This window comes from Camelus bactrianus, chromosome 12, assembly GCF_048773025.1.
Source record: "Camelus bactrianus isolate YW-2024 breed Bactrian camel chromosome 12, ASM4877302v1, whole genome shotgun sequence".
Classification (NCBI taxonomy): Eukaryota; Metazoa; Chordata; class Mammalia; order Artiodactyla; family Camelidae; genus Camelus; species Camelus bactrianus.
In genome coordinates, this window is record NC_133550.1 from 26,912,993 (window position 1) to 26,933,521 (window position 20,529).

At 38.3% G+C, this 20,529-nt stretch overlaps 1 protein-coding gene across 1 annotated transcript; it reads right to left on the reverse strand.

Annotated features, from left to right (window-relative positions):
* Nucleotides 1-88: 88 nt before the first annotated feature.
* Nucleotides 89-20,024, reverse strand: TMBIM4 (transmembrane BAX inhibitor motif containing 4). The gene is made up of 7 exons (XM_010970507.3): nucleotides 19,824-20,024; nucleotides 10,944-11,052; nucleotides 9,766-9,871; nucleotides 8,646-8,679; nucleotides 6,706-6,823; nucleotides 891-936; nucleotides 89-356 (listed from the first exon to the last, which is right to left on the reverse strand). Exons 1-7 carry the CDS (start codon nucleotides 19,918-19,920, stop codon nucleotides 150-152), a joined length of 717 nt encoding a protein of 238 aa, XP_010968809.1. The 5' UTR covers nucleotides 19,921-20,024; the 3' UTR covers nucleotides 89-149.
* Nucleotides 20,025-20,529: the final 505 nt, after the last annotated feature.

Here is a 20,529-nt window from a genome sequence, read left to right on the forward strand (position 1 = left end):
AGTATTATATAATACTAATACATGTATTACTATGATATTGTAGTAATAGCTCAGAAGTACAAAGCATACAAATAAAATCATAAAAGTATTCGATGGTTAATTATATCTCAAACTTTATTAGTGAATCCATTTCTACATACTGCTTTCAATCACTTTTTATTAACTGCTTCCAAAATCCGCAACAGATGCAGGAACAGATTGATGATATCCAAGTAGAGGCTGATGGCAGCTAATACGTACTCTTCGGGTGACAGCCTGTGCATCAGTGAGTGGGTGTCATAGATGATGAATCCGCAGAAAAGAAGGGCTCCTACACCAGCCAAGAGCAACTCCACCGTCTCACTGTAAAAAAATAACTACAGGCAACAGATTAATAATTTTATATTTAAGAACAGCATTATGGATACTTAAGTTACTTGCTCTTAAGTTACATGTGCTACATATATATTTAACAATGCTGAACAATTTTTAATACAAATGTTAAAAGCCAAAAAAATAAGGCAGCTCCACCCTCACTTCTGTTGGATAAGAGAGTAAATGGGGGAATCAGTGGATATCTTCCTTTTCTATTAAATTACCCACCTGACTTTAAACAGTAGCATTCCAATCATAAATTTTTTAAAAATATATTTCTTTTCCAGAATTACATGTGCCACTTGAAGGTTAGCAATTACAAGTGAGGGCCTCTTTCTATGTAATTTAACTCATTGGTTCATTTATCTTTATTTCAATCAAAAATAGTGATTAAAATAAGACCTTGATTTTTAAAACATAGCATTTTAAATCATTCTATATACAATGTTCCTTAAGTGTCCTAACCTAAGAAGCTTCTTACAGCTTTTTGAGATTATTTATATTATATTTCAAGTTACCATTCCAAAAGAACTTACCCTCAAGATTCCTGATAAGCACAAAATCCACAAAACAGCAAATAGTCTGTAAAAACAAAATATTAACAATTTAGAATATTGTTCCTAACCAAAAAACTTAGTAAGCCCATTCAACGTTTTCTAAAGAAATAAACCTATCTTGATATTTGCCAAAGAATAACTGAATAGTAAGAATTCTTAAATATACAATGAATACTGTAGAATATCCAGAAATTGAGAGAACAGCTATCTACTCAACACCTGCTTTTATGGTATACAAAACTAGTTAAGAGTATCATTTTAAAGCTTTCACAACTGGAACACAAAGAAAATACTGATGTAAGCTAAATATCATTAGAAGTATTTTAATTCAGAGCTATAAAACTCCTAGAAAATAGGTAAATGAACAAATGAAACATAATTGCATTTTTACTCCAAATAACAATAACAAATTACTCTGTGAACATGCACATTCATTATAGTTCCCAATATACTCTCTATTTTATTCTGCTATATTAAAAAACTTATTTTATGTACATAAATTTGCCACTACTATAATTTTATAAATTACCATTCATATTTATATATATATAAAGTATAATTATAAATTATTTATAAAATTTAATTATATGACAAAGTCATATAGAAGTCAATCTTTTGTTATCTGAGACTTGGGAACCTGAATATACATCTGCTGCCTCAGGCCAAAGGAAGTACATGGACAAAATTTACCCTCCCTTCTTGAATAAAAACCAGGCAAAATACATGAAACAACATTTTCCAGACAATGGACAGCAAGCAGCACAGGACAGCGACTCCTGAGAAAAAGGAAACACAGGAGGTGAGCTCTACAAGTAACCCAGCTAGAGAGTTTCCAGGCCGCAATGTAGGGACAGGAATCCATATGGAGCCTTGTGGTTTCCTTGAGTTGAAGAAACAAGAATTTAGAGATCAGAGAAGCCAAAGTGGCTAGAATTTGCAGGACAAAGATCCAGAGAGGAGAGAGCTACACTGAGAGCTAGCAAGCTCTGGTGGTATGCAGAGGGTTCCCCTCGAGACTTTTTTTTTCCTTTTTAAAAAATTTTTTTCATTTTTCAGTTTTATTAGGTAGAATTGTTTCAATTAGACTGCACGTATACAATGTATTGCATGTAAATACATATACACAACACACTGCACGTATTTTTAAAATTTACATAAATGTACTGTTCATTGTTTCTAAGAACATTTAGAGCTTTACCTTTTTAAACTTACATAGTTACCAAAGGGATAATGCAAACCACAAAATAAGAATTAATTCAAAAAGATACATACACCCCACTATTAACAGCAACATTATTTATAATTACCAAGATATAGAAGTATCATAAGTGCACATCAATAGATGAATGGATAAAGAAGATGCAGCATACATATGTCATGGAATACAACTCACCCATAAGAAAGAAGGATATTTTGCCATTTGCAGCCCTTCATTCACTTTTTTTTCCACTTCAAAAGCCAGAATTTTACAACTGGCATAAATATTTCCATTGCATCGAAAAGAACAAAATACCTAGAAATAAACTTAACCAAGGAGGTTACCTATACTCTGAAAACTGTAAAACACTGATGAAGGAAATTGAAGATGATAAAAAGAAATGGAAAGATATCGTATGCTCTTGGATTGGAAGAATCAGTACTATCAAGATGGCCACACTACCCAAAGCAATGTACAGATCCAACGCAATCCCTGTCAAAATACTCAGGACGTTCTCCACAGAACTACAACAAACCCAAATTTTACATGGAACCATAAAAGACCCTGAACTGCCAAAGTAATGTTTTGTATGTCTTTTTTTTTTCCTCTTTCTTCTTTTTGTTCTCTTTTCTTATGGTTTGAAGATTAGAGAAGGTCCTTTAACATTTGTTGTAAAACTGGTTTGGTGGTGCTGAATTCTTTTAGCTTTTGTTTACCTGTGAAGCTTTTGATTTCTCCATCAAGTCTGACCGAGAGCCTTGCTGGATAGAGTATTCTTGGCTGTAAGTTTTCCCCTTTCATCATTTTAAATATAGTGTGCCACTCCCTTCTGGCCTGAAGAGTTTCTACTGAAAAATCAGCTGATAACCTTATGGGAGTTCCCTTGTATGTTATTTTTTGCTTTTCTCTTGCTAATTTTAATATTTTCTCCTTATCCTTAATTGTTGTCAATTTGATGGCTGTGTGCCTTGGTGTGTTTCTCTTTGGGTTGATTCTGTGTGGCACTTTCTGTGCTTCCTGGACTTGGGTGACTATTTCCTTTCCCCAACTGGGGAAGTTTTCAGTTATTATCTCTTCAAAAATTTTTTCAGGTTCTTTCTCTCTCTTCTCTTTCTGGGACCCCTATGATGCAAATATTTATGTTCTTCATGTTGTCCCAGAGTTCTCTTAAACTATCCTCATTTCTTTTCATTCTTTTTTCTGTTCTGCATTAGTGATTTCCACTAATCTGTCTTCTAGCTCATTGATCTGTTCTTCTGCCTCATTTAGTCTATTCTTGGTTCCTTCTAGTGTGTTATTCATTTCAGTGATTTTATTCTTCAACTCTGTTTCAGTATTCTTTATATTTTCCAGTTCTTTGTTAAAAACTTCACTCTCTGCACCTATACTCATCTTGTGTTCTCTGAACATCTTCGCCATCATTACTTTAAACTCTTTCTCAGATAAATTGCCTATGTCCTCATCACTTATTTCTTCTGGGATTTCATCTTGTGCCTTGGCCTGGGAGATATTAGTCGGCTGCCTCATATTGTTTATCTTTCTATTTGTATTTTTAGGTAGGTAAGTTATGTTTCTCAACCTTGGGGAGGTGGTCCTCTGTAGGAGATGTTCTATGTGTCCCAGCAGTACACTCCTCTCTTGTCACCCAAGGGCGAGGGGCCAGCCAGTCCTAGTGTAGAGTCTGGCCTGTATTTGTGGATTCCTTCCACAGGCTTTGGGATTACTGTTTTCTTATTTCTGGTATCTGCCCCTGGTGCATCAGGCTGGACTAGAGGCTTGTGCAGGTTTCCTGGCAGGAGGAGCCAGTGCCTGCCCATTGCTGGGTGAAGCTTGGTCCTTAACCTCTGGTGTCTAGAGGCGTTTGTGGCGTAGGAAGTCTGCTGATGGGTGGGCTGTGTTCCCACCCAGTATATTTTGCCTGAGGCTTCCCAGCCCTTAAGCCTACAGGCTGTTGGGTGGGGCTAGGTCTTGGAGCTATTGATCCAATCAAGATGTCAGCCTCCAGGAAAGCTCATGTAGATGAACACTCCCAGAATGTCCGCCACCAGCTTTTTTATGTCCCCTGGGTGAGCCACAGCCGTCCCCTACGTCTCCAGGAGACCCTCCAAAACCAGCAGGCAGGCCTGGCCCAGGTTCCTATGAAATCACTGCCTGGGCCCATGGACCTGGCACATGCGAGAGTCTGTGTACACTTCCCAAGAAAGTAAAGTCTCCATTTCCCCCAGTCCCGTGGGGCTCCCGGAGCCAAGACCCCCTGGCCTTCAAAACCAGATGTCCGGGGGTCTCCTCCTCCTCCCGATGCCGGGACCCCAGGCTGTGCGTGACGTGGGGCTTAGAGCGCTCACTCCTGTGGGAGGGCCTCTGCGACTTAATTACTCTTCAGCTTGTGGGTCGCCCACCCGCAGGATATGGGGCCCAGTGATACCACAAGCACGCCCCTCCTACCATCCTGTTGTGGTTCCCTCTTCATGTTTCTAGTTGAAGATGATCTTCTTTGCTAGGTTCCAGTCTTTTTTCGATGGTTGTCTAACAGTCAGTTGTGGTTTCGTTGTAGTTGCAAGGAGAGGCTTCCCTCAAGACTTTAGCTGAGTACTTAATGCATACATGTGAGGAAGTGATAATGGCGGGAGAAAGAAGTACCATGGAGAAGTAGGCAGAACAATCCTCAGAGCTCACACAGGGCCAGGAATAGTCTGCATTCGCACCAGCCAAAGTGGAAAAACCTAAGACATAGAACTCTGAGTAATCCTCAGAAGGCTACTGTCTCAACAGTGGGGCCAAATTAGCCCTAAACTAAAAGCTGTTCTGGACCCAGTTAACAGAACTTAAAAGCAAACCTCAAAAGGTTCAGAGAGTTTCCAAAGAACTTAACTGCTTCCTAGAAGAACATAGCCAAACATATTTAATATAACACTCCGATCAACAATGTAAAATTTACAATGACCAGCATCCAATCAGAAATTATAAAGGCATGCAAAAAAAAATCAAGGAAATATGACCAAGGAGAAAAATCAATCAATAGAAACAAATTCAAAAATGATACAATGATAGAATTAGTAAACAATGTCATTAAAAAATATATTTCTTAAGTTCAAGGAGGTAGAGGAATAGTAGCTGGGTGTCAAGGGAGTAAAGAAAGATAGAGAGATAGAAGGACAGGAGGTTGAAGAAAGAGAATGAGACACTGACATCTGAGATTTCAGCAACGGAACAATCCCTAGTGATGACAAGGGTCCACAGTGTGGCCATGGCAGGGAGATGAAAGTTGCTGGAGTAGAAGGGATCCAGAGATATTGAGAAGCTAAGGTGATGGATGGGACTAACGTGGTTTGATGCTCAAATCTTTATAAAGCATGAGGAAGTTTGACCAAAAACAGAATGAGTGACATTACTGAGAAAGAGCAGGAAGTACACAGCCAGACAGCATAAACCTTAAAGCAATGAATGTTCAACATGTTGAAGGAATAATGAAAGAAGCACAAGGGACTGAAGCAGTTTTCAACACTAAGTCCCACACAAACAACACAGGGTGTGGGAGAACGAGCAGCTAGAGAACAGCATTCTCAGCAAGGAATCGAGTTTCAGCTGAGATAAGGAAGAAGAAAATCTATTCTGAAGAGGCTGAAATATAGGAGAGATTGTTTACTTGAACAGTAGTTCTAGGGACTATAGCAGAGTGGATGGGGGAAGGAATACAGCTGAAGAAGCAGCAGAGAGCAAATCCTTCATTATACATACCATACAAATATGTATAAAACATCCCTCCCCCACACATACACATACAAAACAGGAAACAAACAAATAAAAAGTTGCCTCTCCCTAAATCAAATTCCATTCTAATCCAACTATGTAAGCATCTTGCACAATTGTCAGTATTGGGTGACTAACTATATTTTATCCCAGTAGTGACTTCTGGTAATCTAGATTACCAGGGGGAGGAAAGAAACTTGTGCAAGAGTAGACCATTTGTAAATTTTTAGTGTTGTAACAGCAAAAAGAACAGAAAATGTTTGGGTGATTATGTGCCAACAGGAAGCCACTGTGAGCTTATTAGGAAAGTCTATTCATTGTTTCCAAGGTGAAGACAATACAGTACCATTACTCAAACAGAAAAAGGATCGTTCCCTATGTTTATTAGTTTGAAGAAGGATACAGGTTAATTTGGATGGATCAAGAAGATTTTAAAGTTCACACAGACATCGCCAGCACCTTGGTCAATTATCGTGCTTTTGCACAAAGATGTGGATGTAACATTTGGTAACATTTACATCAAGACAAAGACCTTAATAATTTAGGTAAACTTCATACCATCTGTAAAGCACGCAAGCCTCGCTTCCCTAAAAAGCTTCCCTAAAAAGCTGATTTTTTTGGCATTCACTTCTTTTTTAAATACACAGGGGAAGCAAATGACTCAAAGCCACTTTTCATCTCCTAGTATGCTCCGGGAGAGTAGGGCCTGGCCCTAGTACTCAGAGAGATGACCTCTCATTATCCTCCAGTTTAAAAGTATCCAAAGCTAACAGTATAGCACTTCTCTCAAAACTAAGTAGTATTAAGATACCTACCTATCATAGCCATGACATATATATAACTTACCCTCCTCCAAACTTGCTGAAGTCTCTCTTAGATTGTAGAGTATATACAGTCAAACCAAGAAATACTGCAGTTGTCAGTATAAAAGCTTGCAGAACAATATTCACATCATAGAAAGTAACTGTAAAATTATAAAACACTGATTAAAGATATATATAAACATACTCAATATAAAAGTTTGTTTCTGTCATTTCATAGAAGTGCTCTATTTTTTGTCATATACTACTTGCCAATAAAAACAATTATGAAAAGATTCCTTATTTAGCCTTGAATATTGATACAGTAAAACCACACTCATAACACAATAAACAGGCTCCAAAGTATATGACATAAGGGGGTCACATTATTATGAAGTTAAAGGAATGACTGGAGTGGTATTACACAGCTAGCTGGTTAGGGGTTTGGGGGATCTGGTGAAATGATTCTCATCCTTCCCTGTCCCAGCTGCAGTTTATCATCAACTGTGGCTTAAATATCAATAGGGGTGATTCTGGGTCCTGTGGCTGGCTGGGAATTCCTGGGCCAGAAAAACACTGGGGCTGTCTGGGGTTGTCTGCCATTCACCAACCCCAAAGGGAACAGAGAGAGAGAGAGAGAGAGAGCGCGCACACGCAACCATTGATTGCTTCATACCCAAATCTGCATTTATCGTGGAGTACCTTATTGGGGGTTTACTGAATATATACCAAATTCCCTTCTGTAATTTTAGAATAATCATCTGGATTGACTATGGCTGTTGTAATACAACTGCTTAATATTTTAACAAGAATGTTAAATTATAACCTCTTAAAGGAAGTTAAGTGCTTTGAACCCAAAACCATTAAGTAATTTTTAATTTGGGGGGAATTATTATCCAAGTTTTTTCTATCCCTAAATGCTAAACAGTTGGAATTTCTCTATGCATTACAGGATTAGGAAGGTGAACACAGAAAAGATAAAACATGAAATCATTTTTGCTTCTTGTCAGAAATTTGAGTGTAAGATTAGGTGGATTCCAATTACCCTGAAATAAATCTCTCTCGTACATCCCTTACAAATGGTGAGAGCCAGGGAGGACAGAGATGGACCAGATAATAACATTAATAGTAAGTAACATTAATAGAGAATAACACTAATAATAAGTAAATATTAATAATACCTCTTCTCTGTGCTAAGAAATTTCAATGCTATTTATTTTAGTGGTTATTATTATTTATTCATATTCTTATTCTTTTGTAAAAGGAAGAGATAGACTACCAAACAACATAGATTCTATGTAACTGGCATAAAAAAGTTAAAACCAGTAATGACAAAACAGGAAGAGACAAATATATTAACCATAAGGATTAACAATTTACTGTTATTGAGAGTCATAGTCAATTCCTCTCTATTTGGTACCCCATATTAATCATTTTGAGACAATTAGAATTTTTACTGTTAATGAATCACAAAATTTTTTATGTGAGTCATTACATAGGTACACCAAGTGATTATAACAGACATTTCCTTTCAAATACATACGTAATACAAAATACAAACCAGAAATTGCCACTGTTTCTTGTAGTGCCATGTGACAAAATATGAGGATATAATAATAAAGCAGAGTTCAATGCAGGCAATTAGAGATGCTGAGCTCATGTGATAAGTACATGGCTCAAAACATGTTATCAGTTCTTCTAAGATCCCTTTAAATTAGGGAAAAGATTAGCTACTGCTGTCTTATTTTTACAAATGGATAAACAAAATGGATACTGTTCTCCATTTCTACTGTTTTCCCAATTCTTCTCTACTTCCTCTGAACTCAGCTGAATTACATAAACATTTAATTTGTGCTTATATTTCAGGAATTCCTCATTCTATGCCACATTTTTGAATATGGCATTCCGTGATATTAAGCTTTAGCCCCAACATCTTTTTACCCAAACAATTTATCCACATTAAAAAAAAGCACAATTATAGCTTACCAACAAAGGCCACAGTCAGAGCTTCCAACAGTGTCTAAGAAAAAGAAACTGAAATTACATAAATGCAAGTAAAGTTTACACTATGTCATGTACATGTTCTAATATCCAGGCGTTGAAGGTGATTCTATATGCATGATCTCATTTTAGCTTCAGGGGCAGCCTTGGGAAGTATATGACCCACCATAATGAAACGGAAACTTCAGTGTATTGAGTAAGAATATTTAGATTGAAATTGTGATCCCATCACTCCTTAAACTCAACTAGATTTTTCATATCTATAACAGGAAGATTCTAGAAATAATATAGAAAATTCTATTTTTCTCACTCTAATAAATAAAAATGAAATTGCAAATTACATGCACATTAATAAAAACATCACTATCTCACACAAACAAATACAGGAGGAATAAAATATCTAGGTAGTATTTTGTGTGGCAGTCTTGAAACTGTCTTCCAGTATTTATCCTCTCTTTCTTCCCTAGTAACAGAATTTTTACCTGAACACATAGCTGTTCAGATTAAACAATACATTTTTCAGCCTCCCTTGCAGCTAGATCTGGTCACAAGACTGCATTCTAGTCAATAGAGTAGCAAGGCAGGTACACAATCTCAAAAAGCAAAGAAGCCTACTCTCCTCTTTCTCTTTTTGTTTTTTAAAATAAATGGATAGAATGTGGATATGGCAGTGAGCTCTCTTGTACTATGCAAACACTTAAGAAATGTCTTAACTATAGTAGATGTCTGGGTCCCTGACACTTCATTAAACCTTCAAATTTTTACCTGAAAGAGAAGTTAACCCATCCTGTTTAGGCCATTGTTATCTTGTCATTGTTTAAGCCATGTCATAAGTAACTGAACTCATATGCTAAATAAAACATTTAGGGATATCAAGCTTCATCCTCTAGGTTCTCTTTTCCTTAATTACATATCTTTGTTTTATGTGCTTACTCTAGTTAGATTTTATCCACCAACTGATAGGCCATTATAAACGTAAAGCCTTGAATTTTAAAAAAAACTCATTAATTTTGTTCTGTTACATATGTATATGCATTCAACTAAATAAAAAAGTTTAACACTCAGGAACAAATGTTAAAGGAACAGATATTGTCAAAGTACTCACAAATCCAAAAAGCAGGTACAGGTTAAGGGGATGCTTATGTCTGTTTAAAGTCAGGGCGAAAATCAAACCCAAAGATCCAAGGGCAAACACCAAAATTAAGGCAGGACTGAAAGACAAAACATTAAAACCATTCCCAAGTTTAAAAATACCATAAATAGTATTATCCAATTTAATAAAATTTATCTGTGTATTTATGAAAGTATAGGGGGAAAAAATCTGGAAGGCTCTACACCAAACTATCAAAAGAAATATTTTTCAAAAAAAAAATTATTTTTCCTTGTAGAAAACTTGAGGAGTGTGAGATGAGGAGGAGCAGGACAAAGAATCTTCCCCACAATGAATGGGGAAGACTTGGCCTTTTTACTTCATGAACTTCTATCATATTTGAATAATGTTTGCAATTACTGCTTTTTTTAAACTAAAATACAATAAAGAATAAGTATTCAAATAATAGTTATTATTAAAGAAATAAAGAAAAACCAATAAATTAACAAATTTGATACATATTTTTTAGAGTATTTACTATCCAGCTGTGATTTAAGTTGAAGAACTTTACTTCAAGTAGCAAACAAATAGTTCATGACTTCCCTTTTGTAAAGAGACGTAGGACAGAAAGTATCTACTGCTAAGAAAATGTTCATTCTTTATTTTTCCTTTCTTTGAATACAAAAAAACCCTATATTACTTTTAGCCATGGAAATAATTATTTTGGAGGTCAGATCTTAAACAAATTAGGGATGAATCATACGGAATTCCTCTGAAAACTTTTCAGTGAAATTTTCCTCGTTTGAGTCAACCATAAGATAAATTAAATCTTTTTTTTTTTTTTAACTATCTTTACTTTTCAAGTACTGTCTTAGGCTTTGGAGACAGGGCATAAGTCTAATATATGCAAAAAAATGAAGACTTAAAAAACTGCATGCACTGAAAATTCTTAATACTACTCCATGAGATGAGAGTTGAACCCTATGAAACTGTAAGCTAAAATGTTCAGAGGTAAATACCATGTTGTAGAACATTTTCCTTATCAAAACTTATTTAGAAGAGTTAGTAATGAACATTTTTTACATTCTAACTGCAAAGGTTAATAGAAAAAAAAAACCTAACTTTGCTCATATTATGCCCTTTCAGTCATATGCAGTGGCTGAAAATGATTCAGAATCACATCATTACCTTACCTTTCATGTACAAATGTCCGTATGGAATCAAAGTATAAAAAAAATGCAGATGTCACCGTAGTTAAGAGAACTTGCAGAGAAAGGATGCTGTAGACTTTTCTTAGAAAGGCTGAAAGAGAAAAAAATTACACATGACTATTTTCTTAAGCATTTACCAGAGAACAGCAAGATCAAATTTCTTCTTAGAAACATTAAACTGTTGTATGTGTTCCTTCTTAAATCTCAATCCCAATAATGTAGTCTGCAACTAAAACTGAAAAAACGAAACGCCTCCAAAGAAATCCAAAATTGTAAGTGGTAACTATCCTCCTCCAGGAAGCATGAGCTTAAAAAACATTAAGAGGCCAGAATATAAATGTTTTCATCAAAATAAAAAGACAGTGTTGAATGCATATTTGTACAACATAAAATAAAGCAAAAGATTAAAAACAGAACACTTTAAAGAACAAATCTATCTTGAAACTGCAAAGCTGGAATAGGAAGCATATGGTCAGATATAAATTTTTAAAAGAAATCTTCATTTCCAAGCAGTACAAATGTCTCCCCAAAATGAAGTTTATCCTTTCAAGGCAAACAATATATAAACTTACTTTCACTCACCTACTTTTATTTCTCACTTCTACAACCTCTGCTTCTAGTTTCTATGTGAGAAATGCTTACCAACATCCATAAATCAACTCCAAGGCCTAATGATTAAAAAATACTTATTACGGTCTTCTGATATGCAGATGATAAAAATAATACAGCAAACACCCAACTCACCACCAGCTTCAGAAATAAAATATTGACAACAGTTCCCACCTCCTCCATGTACACAGACTGATAATATCCTCCCCTCACCCCCTTAACAAACTGCTCATCATCTTTCAAGACTTTGCCTTTCTCAGTTCCTCAGTCTGAACTAGATGGTCCTCCTTATGTTCCCAAGGGACCCTAACATGCTTCTAATCACTTTATTTCCTAAGTGAGAAGTCTACTTGCCCTTCACTCCTATTAGACTATACAGACTAAAAAGGCTCCTAATAATAGGGAGCATGACTTATTCATTCTCAGGCTCCTAGCACCCAGCCAAGAGGATGGCACAGAATACTCATTAAATTTTATTTGCTTTTAAATAAATTTATATTGAATTAATGAAAGGTGAATTTTGCCAGTCAGGGAAGAGAAAGAGCGTTACTCTGAAACAATAATGGAGCCACATAACTCACATGGAGTACTGTGCTTAGGTAGGCAAGAAAACTACTGCTGAATGACTTTTACCCAACAAAAGGTATGATATTGTCTCTTGCTCCTCATGACAATGTGCATATAAAAAAGGTTCTCTTTGAAAAAAATTCCTACTGAAGACCTAAATTCTCAAGAAAGGATGAAGTACATTGATAGCACGTCTGCCAAATTAATAAATATTTTATAAGAATAAGAGAATTTTCATAAATACTGAAGATTTACTCCTTAAAAGGCCCCCAATTTAAATCTTAATCAATGTTTCCTTCTGGCACCCTTTCCATAACATCCAGGGAGTTGTTCCTAATGTCCTAAACAGCTTTTACTGAACATGTAAACCAATGACTCAGTCACAGGATCAGTTCTGTTTTGGCCTAGGCAGAGGTATTTATCTTGAACCAAAAGCAGACAGTGTTCATCTCCACAGCACATCTACAACGTACTTTCTTAAAAACACCCTGATATCTGCAAGCTTTGGGAGGTCATTTCCACCTTTTTCACAAAAGTAGAAAAAAAAATATATTACTGCCATGAACAACATTTTTTGGGCTACCTTTCTGCAACTTTAATTACTAAACCAGAGGTCAAACCATTATTCCTCCAAGGGATATTTCTGGAGTAAAAAAAAAAATCACATATTTTAATTTGATACCCTACTCTACACCTTATGTAACTCAAACCCATTCCACATAATATATATTCTCAATTAAGCAGCGGAAGTCAGTGTTAATACTTACCATTTTATGTTTATTCATACTTGTGTGTGTGTACAAGCGCATATGTGATAAAAGACTGAAAGAATACACACAAAGGTGTTAATAATGGTTTTTTCTGAGCAGTATGACTGAGGATGATTTCCATGTTCAATTCTTTGCTAATCTGTGTTTTTTTAATATAACACCAATAAATACTTATTACTTTTGTAATAGAAAAATACTTTAAAGAAACCTACGCTAAGCCAATAAATTCATCATAAAAATAATCCTTATGCAGATACTCTAGATCACAACTTTTAAAAATAGGGACTTAAATCCCATGAAAAAACATTTGATATCCACTTTGAATAACTTATATAACAGGTGGCATAAGATATACATATGCAGCTCACAGGGAAAAATAAAAGATGGGACATGAGACGAATACAAGCCAAACAGCAATCTTTCTATTTTCTTCTCGAGCCCTTATTTCTGCCCTTCTACTTCCCCCTTTCTACTGCTATTTCTCCCCTATCTACTCAGACTTAGGCTAAAACAGGAGCTCTTCATTTCTACCTAAATGTGTCACCAGCACCAACATCCCCCAAGCCCAAAACGTAAGGAGTCATCTCCGCTTCCCCTCCCTTCTCCCAATCCATCAGCAACTACTGTAGCTTCCACCTTCAGAGCCCAGCATGCCCACTCTTGGGTCTCCTCTGCTACCTCCGCAGTCAGTCTGTGTGACCTCCCACCTGGCCTATGAAAGCAGACTTCTAATTGGTCGCCATGCTTTCACTGGTCCCACCTATTGTCTCAATTCACTCTCCACACAGCTGTCAGAGATCTTTCTCTAAAGTAATCCATATTGTCTGACTCCCTGCTTAAATACTTTTATTTCCCTTACACTTAGAATAAAATTTTCAAGGTTTTATGGGCCCCACAAGATACAGAGCCTTTCTAACCTCATCTCACACCACTCTTCCCTTTCCTCACTGTGTTTTACCCACACTAGCTACCCCTCGTTCCCCAAACATGCCAAATCCTTCTTTTGCCCTTGCTGTTTCCTCTGCCTGGAGTGCCCTTATCGTTCTTTACATGAACTGATGGTTTAAAATAACTCCATAACTTTTGACACTCCCTTCAAGTGACTCACCTCTAACAAAAAGAGTAACGCAGAAGTAACAGTGTGTGTTATTTCTAAGACTGTCATAAAAGGCAGTACCTGTCAATTATAGCTCAATTTAAAAAAAACTTTTAAGGCACTGTGACTACCTACTTGCTCTTTCTTAGATCACTTGCTCTAAAGCAGTATTTCTCAACCTTTTTTTCATCACTGCCCATCTAAGAAGCCTTCTGGATATTGTTTTCCTAATAGCTCTCCAATAAAATTTTAATGCCACTCATACAGTGTACATCTGTTTATGTCCCACAGACCTCTGAAAGGCTGAAACCATTGAAATATCAGATTTCTGCCCTCCACCTCAAGAACTAATTTTCACCCTCTTGGAGGCCATACTGTCCCCACTGAGAATAAATGCTCTAGGAGATGCCATGTAGTGAGAAATCTCAAGTATTCCTAAGGAAAGGTCCATGAGGTGGGAGAGTGAGGTCTTCGGCCAAGAGCCAGGGAGACTGAAGCCTTCTGCGAACAATGATGAGTGAATATCCCTCAGCACCAGGCAGGCCTTCAAATGACTGCAGGCCCAGCCAACATCTTGACCACAACCTACGACAAACCCTGAGCTAGAATCACTCAGATACCTGGCTCTTAGAAACTGATAATGAACATTTATTCAAGCCACTAAGCTTTGTGGTAATTTGTTACACAGCAATGGAAACTAACACGGATTTTGGTGCCTGGAAGTGGGGTGCTGCTGTACCAAAAACCTAAAATGTGGAAGAGGCTTTGGAATCAACGAGTGGGCAGAAGCTGGCAGGTCTTTGAGGCAGAAGTTTAAAGAGCCTTAAAGAAACTGGAGAAGGATGATGCCTTTGAGGAGGCTGCAGGTAAGGACTTAGAGTGAGGAAAATCTTACAGAAACTGGAAGAAAAAGAATTCTCATTAAGTACTGGCAAAAAATTTAGAAACACTGTCACCTGTGGGAATACATGAAGTAAAAAATGTGCCTAATCAAACGGGTGATGAAACTAAGGAGATTTCCAGACAGAGCATGCACTTGTTGGCTTCTCACTGTTCATACTAAAATGCAAAAGGAGACAGAGGATGTGATTATAAAATCCTTTGTTAAAACCCCACAAATATTCAACATTGCCCCTCAGAAAAATCATCCAAACAACAGGACTTCTGAGAGGCTTGAGGAAAGTCACCCATCAGTCTTGGCCAAAGCTCACTCTAAGACATGTGGTTGTGGCTTTTACCTATTAGAGTGAACCTCAGTAAGAATTGTAGGATACTCAACACAGTTTTCTGAATGATTTTACTGGAAAAAAACACCACCAAATTACATCCATCCTACCACTGGATGTCGTGTGTGTGGACACAGGTAATTAAAAAATTCTTTAGTTTCACAGTCTGTGAGAGAAAATGTACTCAGAGGAGCTACACTTAAGGAATCACACCCAAGGAGCCTCACCCATCCCTGAATTTGATTTAGATCACAAGATTCTGAACTTTGAGCTGATTTAAGGGAGATGTGATGATGTGTGTGATTACCATGAATAGGTCATAAAAGACACTACACTGTGGCTTCCTCGTTAGTCTCTCATGGATCACCTGCTCTTGGGGAAGCCAGCCACCATGCCATGAGAACACTCATACAGCCTATGGAGAGGGTCATGTGGCAAGGAACTAAGGCCTTCTGCCAACATCCACATGAATGAGGTTTCCAGGAAGGAGATCCTCCAGTCCAGTCAAGCCTTCAGCTGACTGCAGTCCCAGCCCACCCACATCTTGAGTGGACACTCAGGAGACACTGAGTCAGAACCAGCTAGCTAAGCCTCTCCCAGATTCCTGACTCTCATTAACTATGTGAGATAAGAACTATTTCTTGTTTTAAGCTAATAAATTTGAGAGTAATTTTTAATAAAGCAGTAAGTAACTAATACACCTGGCTAGCTCCTCCTCCGACAACATAACTGACAGCTCCTTTAAGAGTTCTTTCCCTGCCTACTCCTTAACTAAAATAGCTGCTATTCTAAACCCTAGTCTTTATTCCATCACTGATTCTTTTCTTCAGAGAACGTATCACAGCTAGCAGTCTACTTATTTGCTTACTACTTTAGGGTCTGTTACCCCCCACTGCCCCACCCAAATAGCAACTCTTGAGGACTGAAATATTATCTGGTTATTGCTATATCCTTAATATCAGTAGGGAACCCAACAAAGTTTTGTTAAAAAAAAAAAAAAGTTAACCATCACACACCTAGCTAAAGGAATGCAGATTAAAACAAGATAACATTTTTATACCTACCACAAGAGTCAGCAAACTATGGCCAAGAGCCAAATCCAGCACGTTACCTGATTTTGTAAGCAAAAGTTTTACTGGGCATGGTCGCATTCTCTCCTTTATGTGTCCTCTACTGCTTTTGCACTATAATGGCAAAGGTGAGTAACTGGCATAGAGACCTTACAGCCCCACAAAGCTGAAAATATTTACTATTTGGCCCTCTGCAGAAAATGTTTGCCAACCTCTGATCTACCAGATTGCCAAATATTAAAAAGTTTGATGATCTCAGTGTTGGTGAGGGTGCAAAAAACGGTGCCCTCATATACTGTTTGCTGGAGAGTCAACAGGTGCAATCTCTTTGGAAGATAGTTGATGACATCAAATTTTAAATGCACATACTCTTTGGACCCTATAATTTCACTTCTAAAAATTTATCCTAGAGCAATACTTGGGGAAATTCACAGAAATATGTAAGAATGTTCCCTAAAGCACTATTTGAAGGAATAAAAAGAAACAAAAGTACTAATCTAAATATCCGTCAGATGATTAAACAGATTATGGTACATACGTACTATGGAAGATCACTGTAGTTTAAAATAATATGATAAAACTGTATATACTGCTGTTTTTTAAATGCAAGATATATTAAGTGAAAATACATGGTTGCAGAAAAGTATGTATAAAATAATCCCACAGATCATAATGCTGTGCTTCTGAGTCTACAAAACAGTATGTCTCAGTGTTTCAAAAAAATAAATTAGCATATTGCTAAAACAGACTAGTTTAATAGACTATTATACATTATATATACAACAATTATATATACTAGCTTAATTGGCACCATAAAAATGTTCAAGGTAGAGGCTGTACTCAGATTCCATTCTCACATAATTTTTCTGTAGCTTCATGATTTGTTGTTTTCTACCAATGAGCCCTGACATTTTAAATGTATAATATTTCAAAAGTATTTTCCAGAAAATGTACATTTTCAAAGCAACCCCTTTTTACTACATGTAAAGGCAACGAGAAAGCAGAAGTCATAACTGCTCTCCTTAAGGCATTAGGTTAGCCAGCACAATTGGCTTACAAAACGGGGGGGTGGGGGGGGAGCATTATTGTTTTATCTTTTAATTAGCAAAAAAAAAAAACAGAGACAGATGAGACATTACTTTCCTTATTTATCTATTTTATTTATTTTTTTTTACTGGAGGTACTGGGGATTGAACCCCGGATCTCATGCATGCTAAGCATGTGCTCTTACCACTGAGCCATCCCCTCCCCTAGACATTACTTTCTAATACAGGTTGGGCTTAGTTACCAGCCCAATTTTCCTGACACAGGGTTCCTGAAACCCTTGTAACTTCCTGGGTGATAGAAGTGTCTTTTGTTCTAATGAGGTAACTCTGGGTGGACTCCAGGAGAGCTGCCTTTGGAAAGAAGGAGCCATGACTAGAAGCTTGGAAGTTTCAGCCCTGCACCCTACTCTCTTGAGATGGGAGAAGGGTTGAAAATGGAGTTAACGATCGATCATGCCTATGTGAAGAAGTCTCCATAAAACCCCAATAATATGGGACATGGAGAGGGTGATGCACCCCAACACCATGAGGACAGAAGCTCCTGTGCTTGGGACCCTCCCAGACCTCACCCTCTATCTCTTCATCTGGCTGTTGATCTGTATCCTTTAATAAAATGGTAAACCTAAGTGTTTCCCTGAATTATGTGAGCCACACTCAAAAGGAATCAAACCCAAGGAAGGGTCATGGGAAACTCCCATTTATAGCCAACTCTGACAGACGCTGTGAGTAACCTAGGGACCTACTACTTGCAATAGGCATGTGAAGTAGCATGGGCACAGTCTTGTGGGACAGACCTTGACCCACGGGGATTTGACACTATCTCCTAGTGCTCCATAGTGTCAGAGTTGAGTTAAATTGTAGGACACCCAGCTGGTGCCCTGGAGAATTGCTTCAAGTGGGGAAAACTCCCCACACTTTTGTTGACCAGAAGTGCCAGAAGTGGAGTACCCTGTGTGAGTAGTAAAGGAGAAATACAGGAGGGAAAAACTCAGGTTTTTCACTAAAACATACATGATCCAGCAATTCCACTTTGGGGCATATTATCAAAAAGGACAGTAGGGTCACAAAGGGATATTTGTACACCCACGTTTATGGCAACATTATTCAGAGTCAAGTGGAAGCAACCCAAGTGTCCACCAACAAATGAATGAATAAACGAAATGTGGTTTATACATACAAGGGAAATTATTCAGCCTTAAAAAGGAAAGACATTCTGACAAATGCTACAAAATGAATGCACCCTGAAAACATGCTAATTGAAATATGCCAGTCACAAAATGACAAGTACAGTATGACTCCACTTATGTGAAGTATCCCGAGTGGCCAAATTCATAAAAAAGAAAAGCATAATAGAGACTGCCTGGGGCTTAGGGGAGAGGAAAGCAGGAAGTTGATGGTACAGTTTCAGTCTTGCAAGATGAAAAAGTTCTGGCGATTAGTCGCAGAACAATGCGAATATACTTAACACTGCACACTGAACTGTACACTTAAAAATGGTTAAGAAGGTAAAATTTTAATGTTATGTGTATTTTACCAGAATTAAAATTTCTCTAATTAAAAAAACTAAGCTCACTTGCCAAAATAATTCCAAAATTCAATTCCAGAAATATAGATGCTGGGGGATCAAGATTCTTAGTGCATAAGCGCTATATAACTCCTCTTCCCAACAAGTTCCAGCTGTCGGATACAATGAAAATCCGGGGCAGCTTTTGCGATCAATTGGCTAAACTAGAGCGGACAATGAATTCCACTTACATGAAGCTGAGCATTTTAAATTCAAAATAATTTCTGCCCACTGCATACTGCATAACTTACAGCTAACATGGCATGTTGATTGACTTGGGAAACTTCCATTCCCAACAACCGCCTCAGTAACCCACCTACGTTGAGTCCTGCAGTGAGAAAAGAACTATGAGATAGATAATGGTCCCTGCCCTCACTGAACTTACAATCCAGGGAAGGAAACCGACAAGGACACAGAAACTTGAAACGCGTCCACATCCCCCTAAACCGAAAACATTCAAGCAGTTAACTCCATTCAGATGTACGTCACAATGATCGTATATTAAACTGATTTTCACCGAAAAATAACCCGTGCTTTTTTTTTTCTTTTTAATTGAAAGATGCCAAATTCAGGCTGCTGAGGTTTTCAGCCGTCCCCTTCTACCCCGAAGAAGACACGGTTCCGGCAGGATGGGCTCCAGGTTAGGTTTCTGAGCGCACAGCTGGGGTACCGTTCCGCCTGTCCCTCTGAGCTCCTGCCTGGGGACGACGCCCTTCCTCCGAGCCGGAGGGCCAGCAGGAGTCGGGAAGGCTGCCCTCTGAGCCCCAGGAGACCTGCGCTCTCCCACGATCCCCGCTGGGGAGAGAGAGGTCGGCTCGGCTCGGCTCGGAAGCCGGACACCCGCCCCCAGGGGCCAGCGGCGCGGCGGGACCGACCAGCGGCGGCCGGGAGGGGCCGGACAAGGGGTGTCGTACCCATTCGGATGTGCACGCTGGCGGAGGCCACGCAGCTGCCATAGTTGAAGTCGTCCTCGATCGAGGAGCAGGGGTAGCGGGGGTCCTGGTCAGCCATGTTGGCACAGACCCCCACAAAGCCGCCCCGCGGAGCTAGGGACACGACGCCGGCACAACGGCCTCCGAGCCACTTCCGCAGGAAGCAGCCCAGCCCCGACCAGCCGAGCGGCCGCCGCCAGGAAGCCGCGGCTAATCGATGGCCCCGCCTCACAGCTTCAGTGAGGCTGCGAGGAAGGCGATCGCTTTAGGTGAGGTGGGAGAGACAACAGGAAGGTGAGGTGTAGATATACGCAAAGAGCCCAGGGCCCCTTGGAATTTTTTTGACGAGTTTACTTTGATCTACCCACAATTGCCATCCCCACTTTAACCATAACATTCAAAAGACTTAAAAAGTGTAACTCAGAATAGCTGTGGAACTGCCTATTGTGAAACTAAGTCCTTAAACTTGATGTTATTGGAAGCTTTTGTCAAGAGAACTAACCTAACTTCCATAAAGACAAGCAAAAAACTTACCTTTTATGATTTTACACACATTTCAAAAACACGTGACTAATTTTAACATAAAGCCACAATAGGATTTATTATACAGAACAAACTGGAGTTGGACTGGGAACCCATCATTTTACTGACTGAAAACAGCATTAGCAAAGTTTGATCCCCCACCGAT

What these genes read in the sequence shown, in the direction of transcription:
- TMBIM4 (XM_010970507.3), bottom strand. Translation starts at nt 19,920, where the DNA reads ATGGCTGACCAGGACCCCCGCTACCCCTGCTCCTCGATCGAGGACGAC. An exon ending in TGTACCTGCTTTTTGGATTT is followed by an intron (nt 8,680 to 9,765) that starts GTGAGTACTTTG and finishes TCTTTTTCTTAG; the next exon opens with ACACTGTTGGAAGCTCTGAC. An exon ending in GCTTATCAGGAATCTTGAGG is followed by an intron (nt 357 to 890) that starts GTAAGTTCTTTT and finishes TGTTGCCTGTAG; the next exon opens with TTATTTTTTTACAGTGAGAC.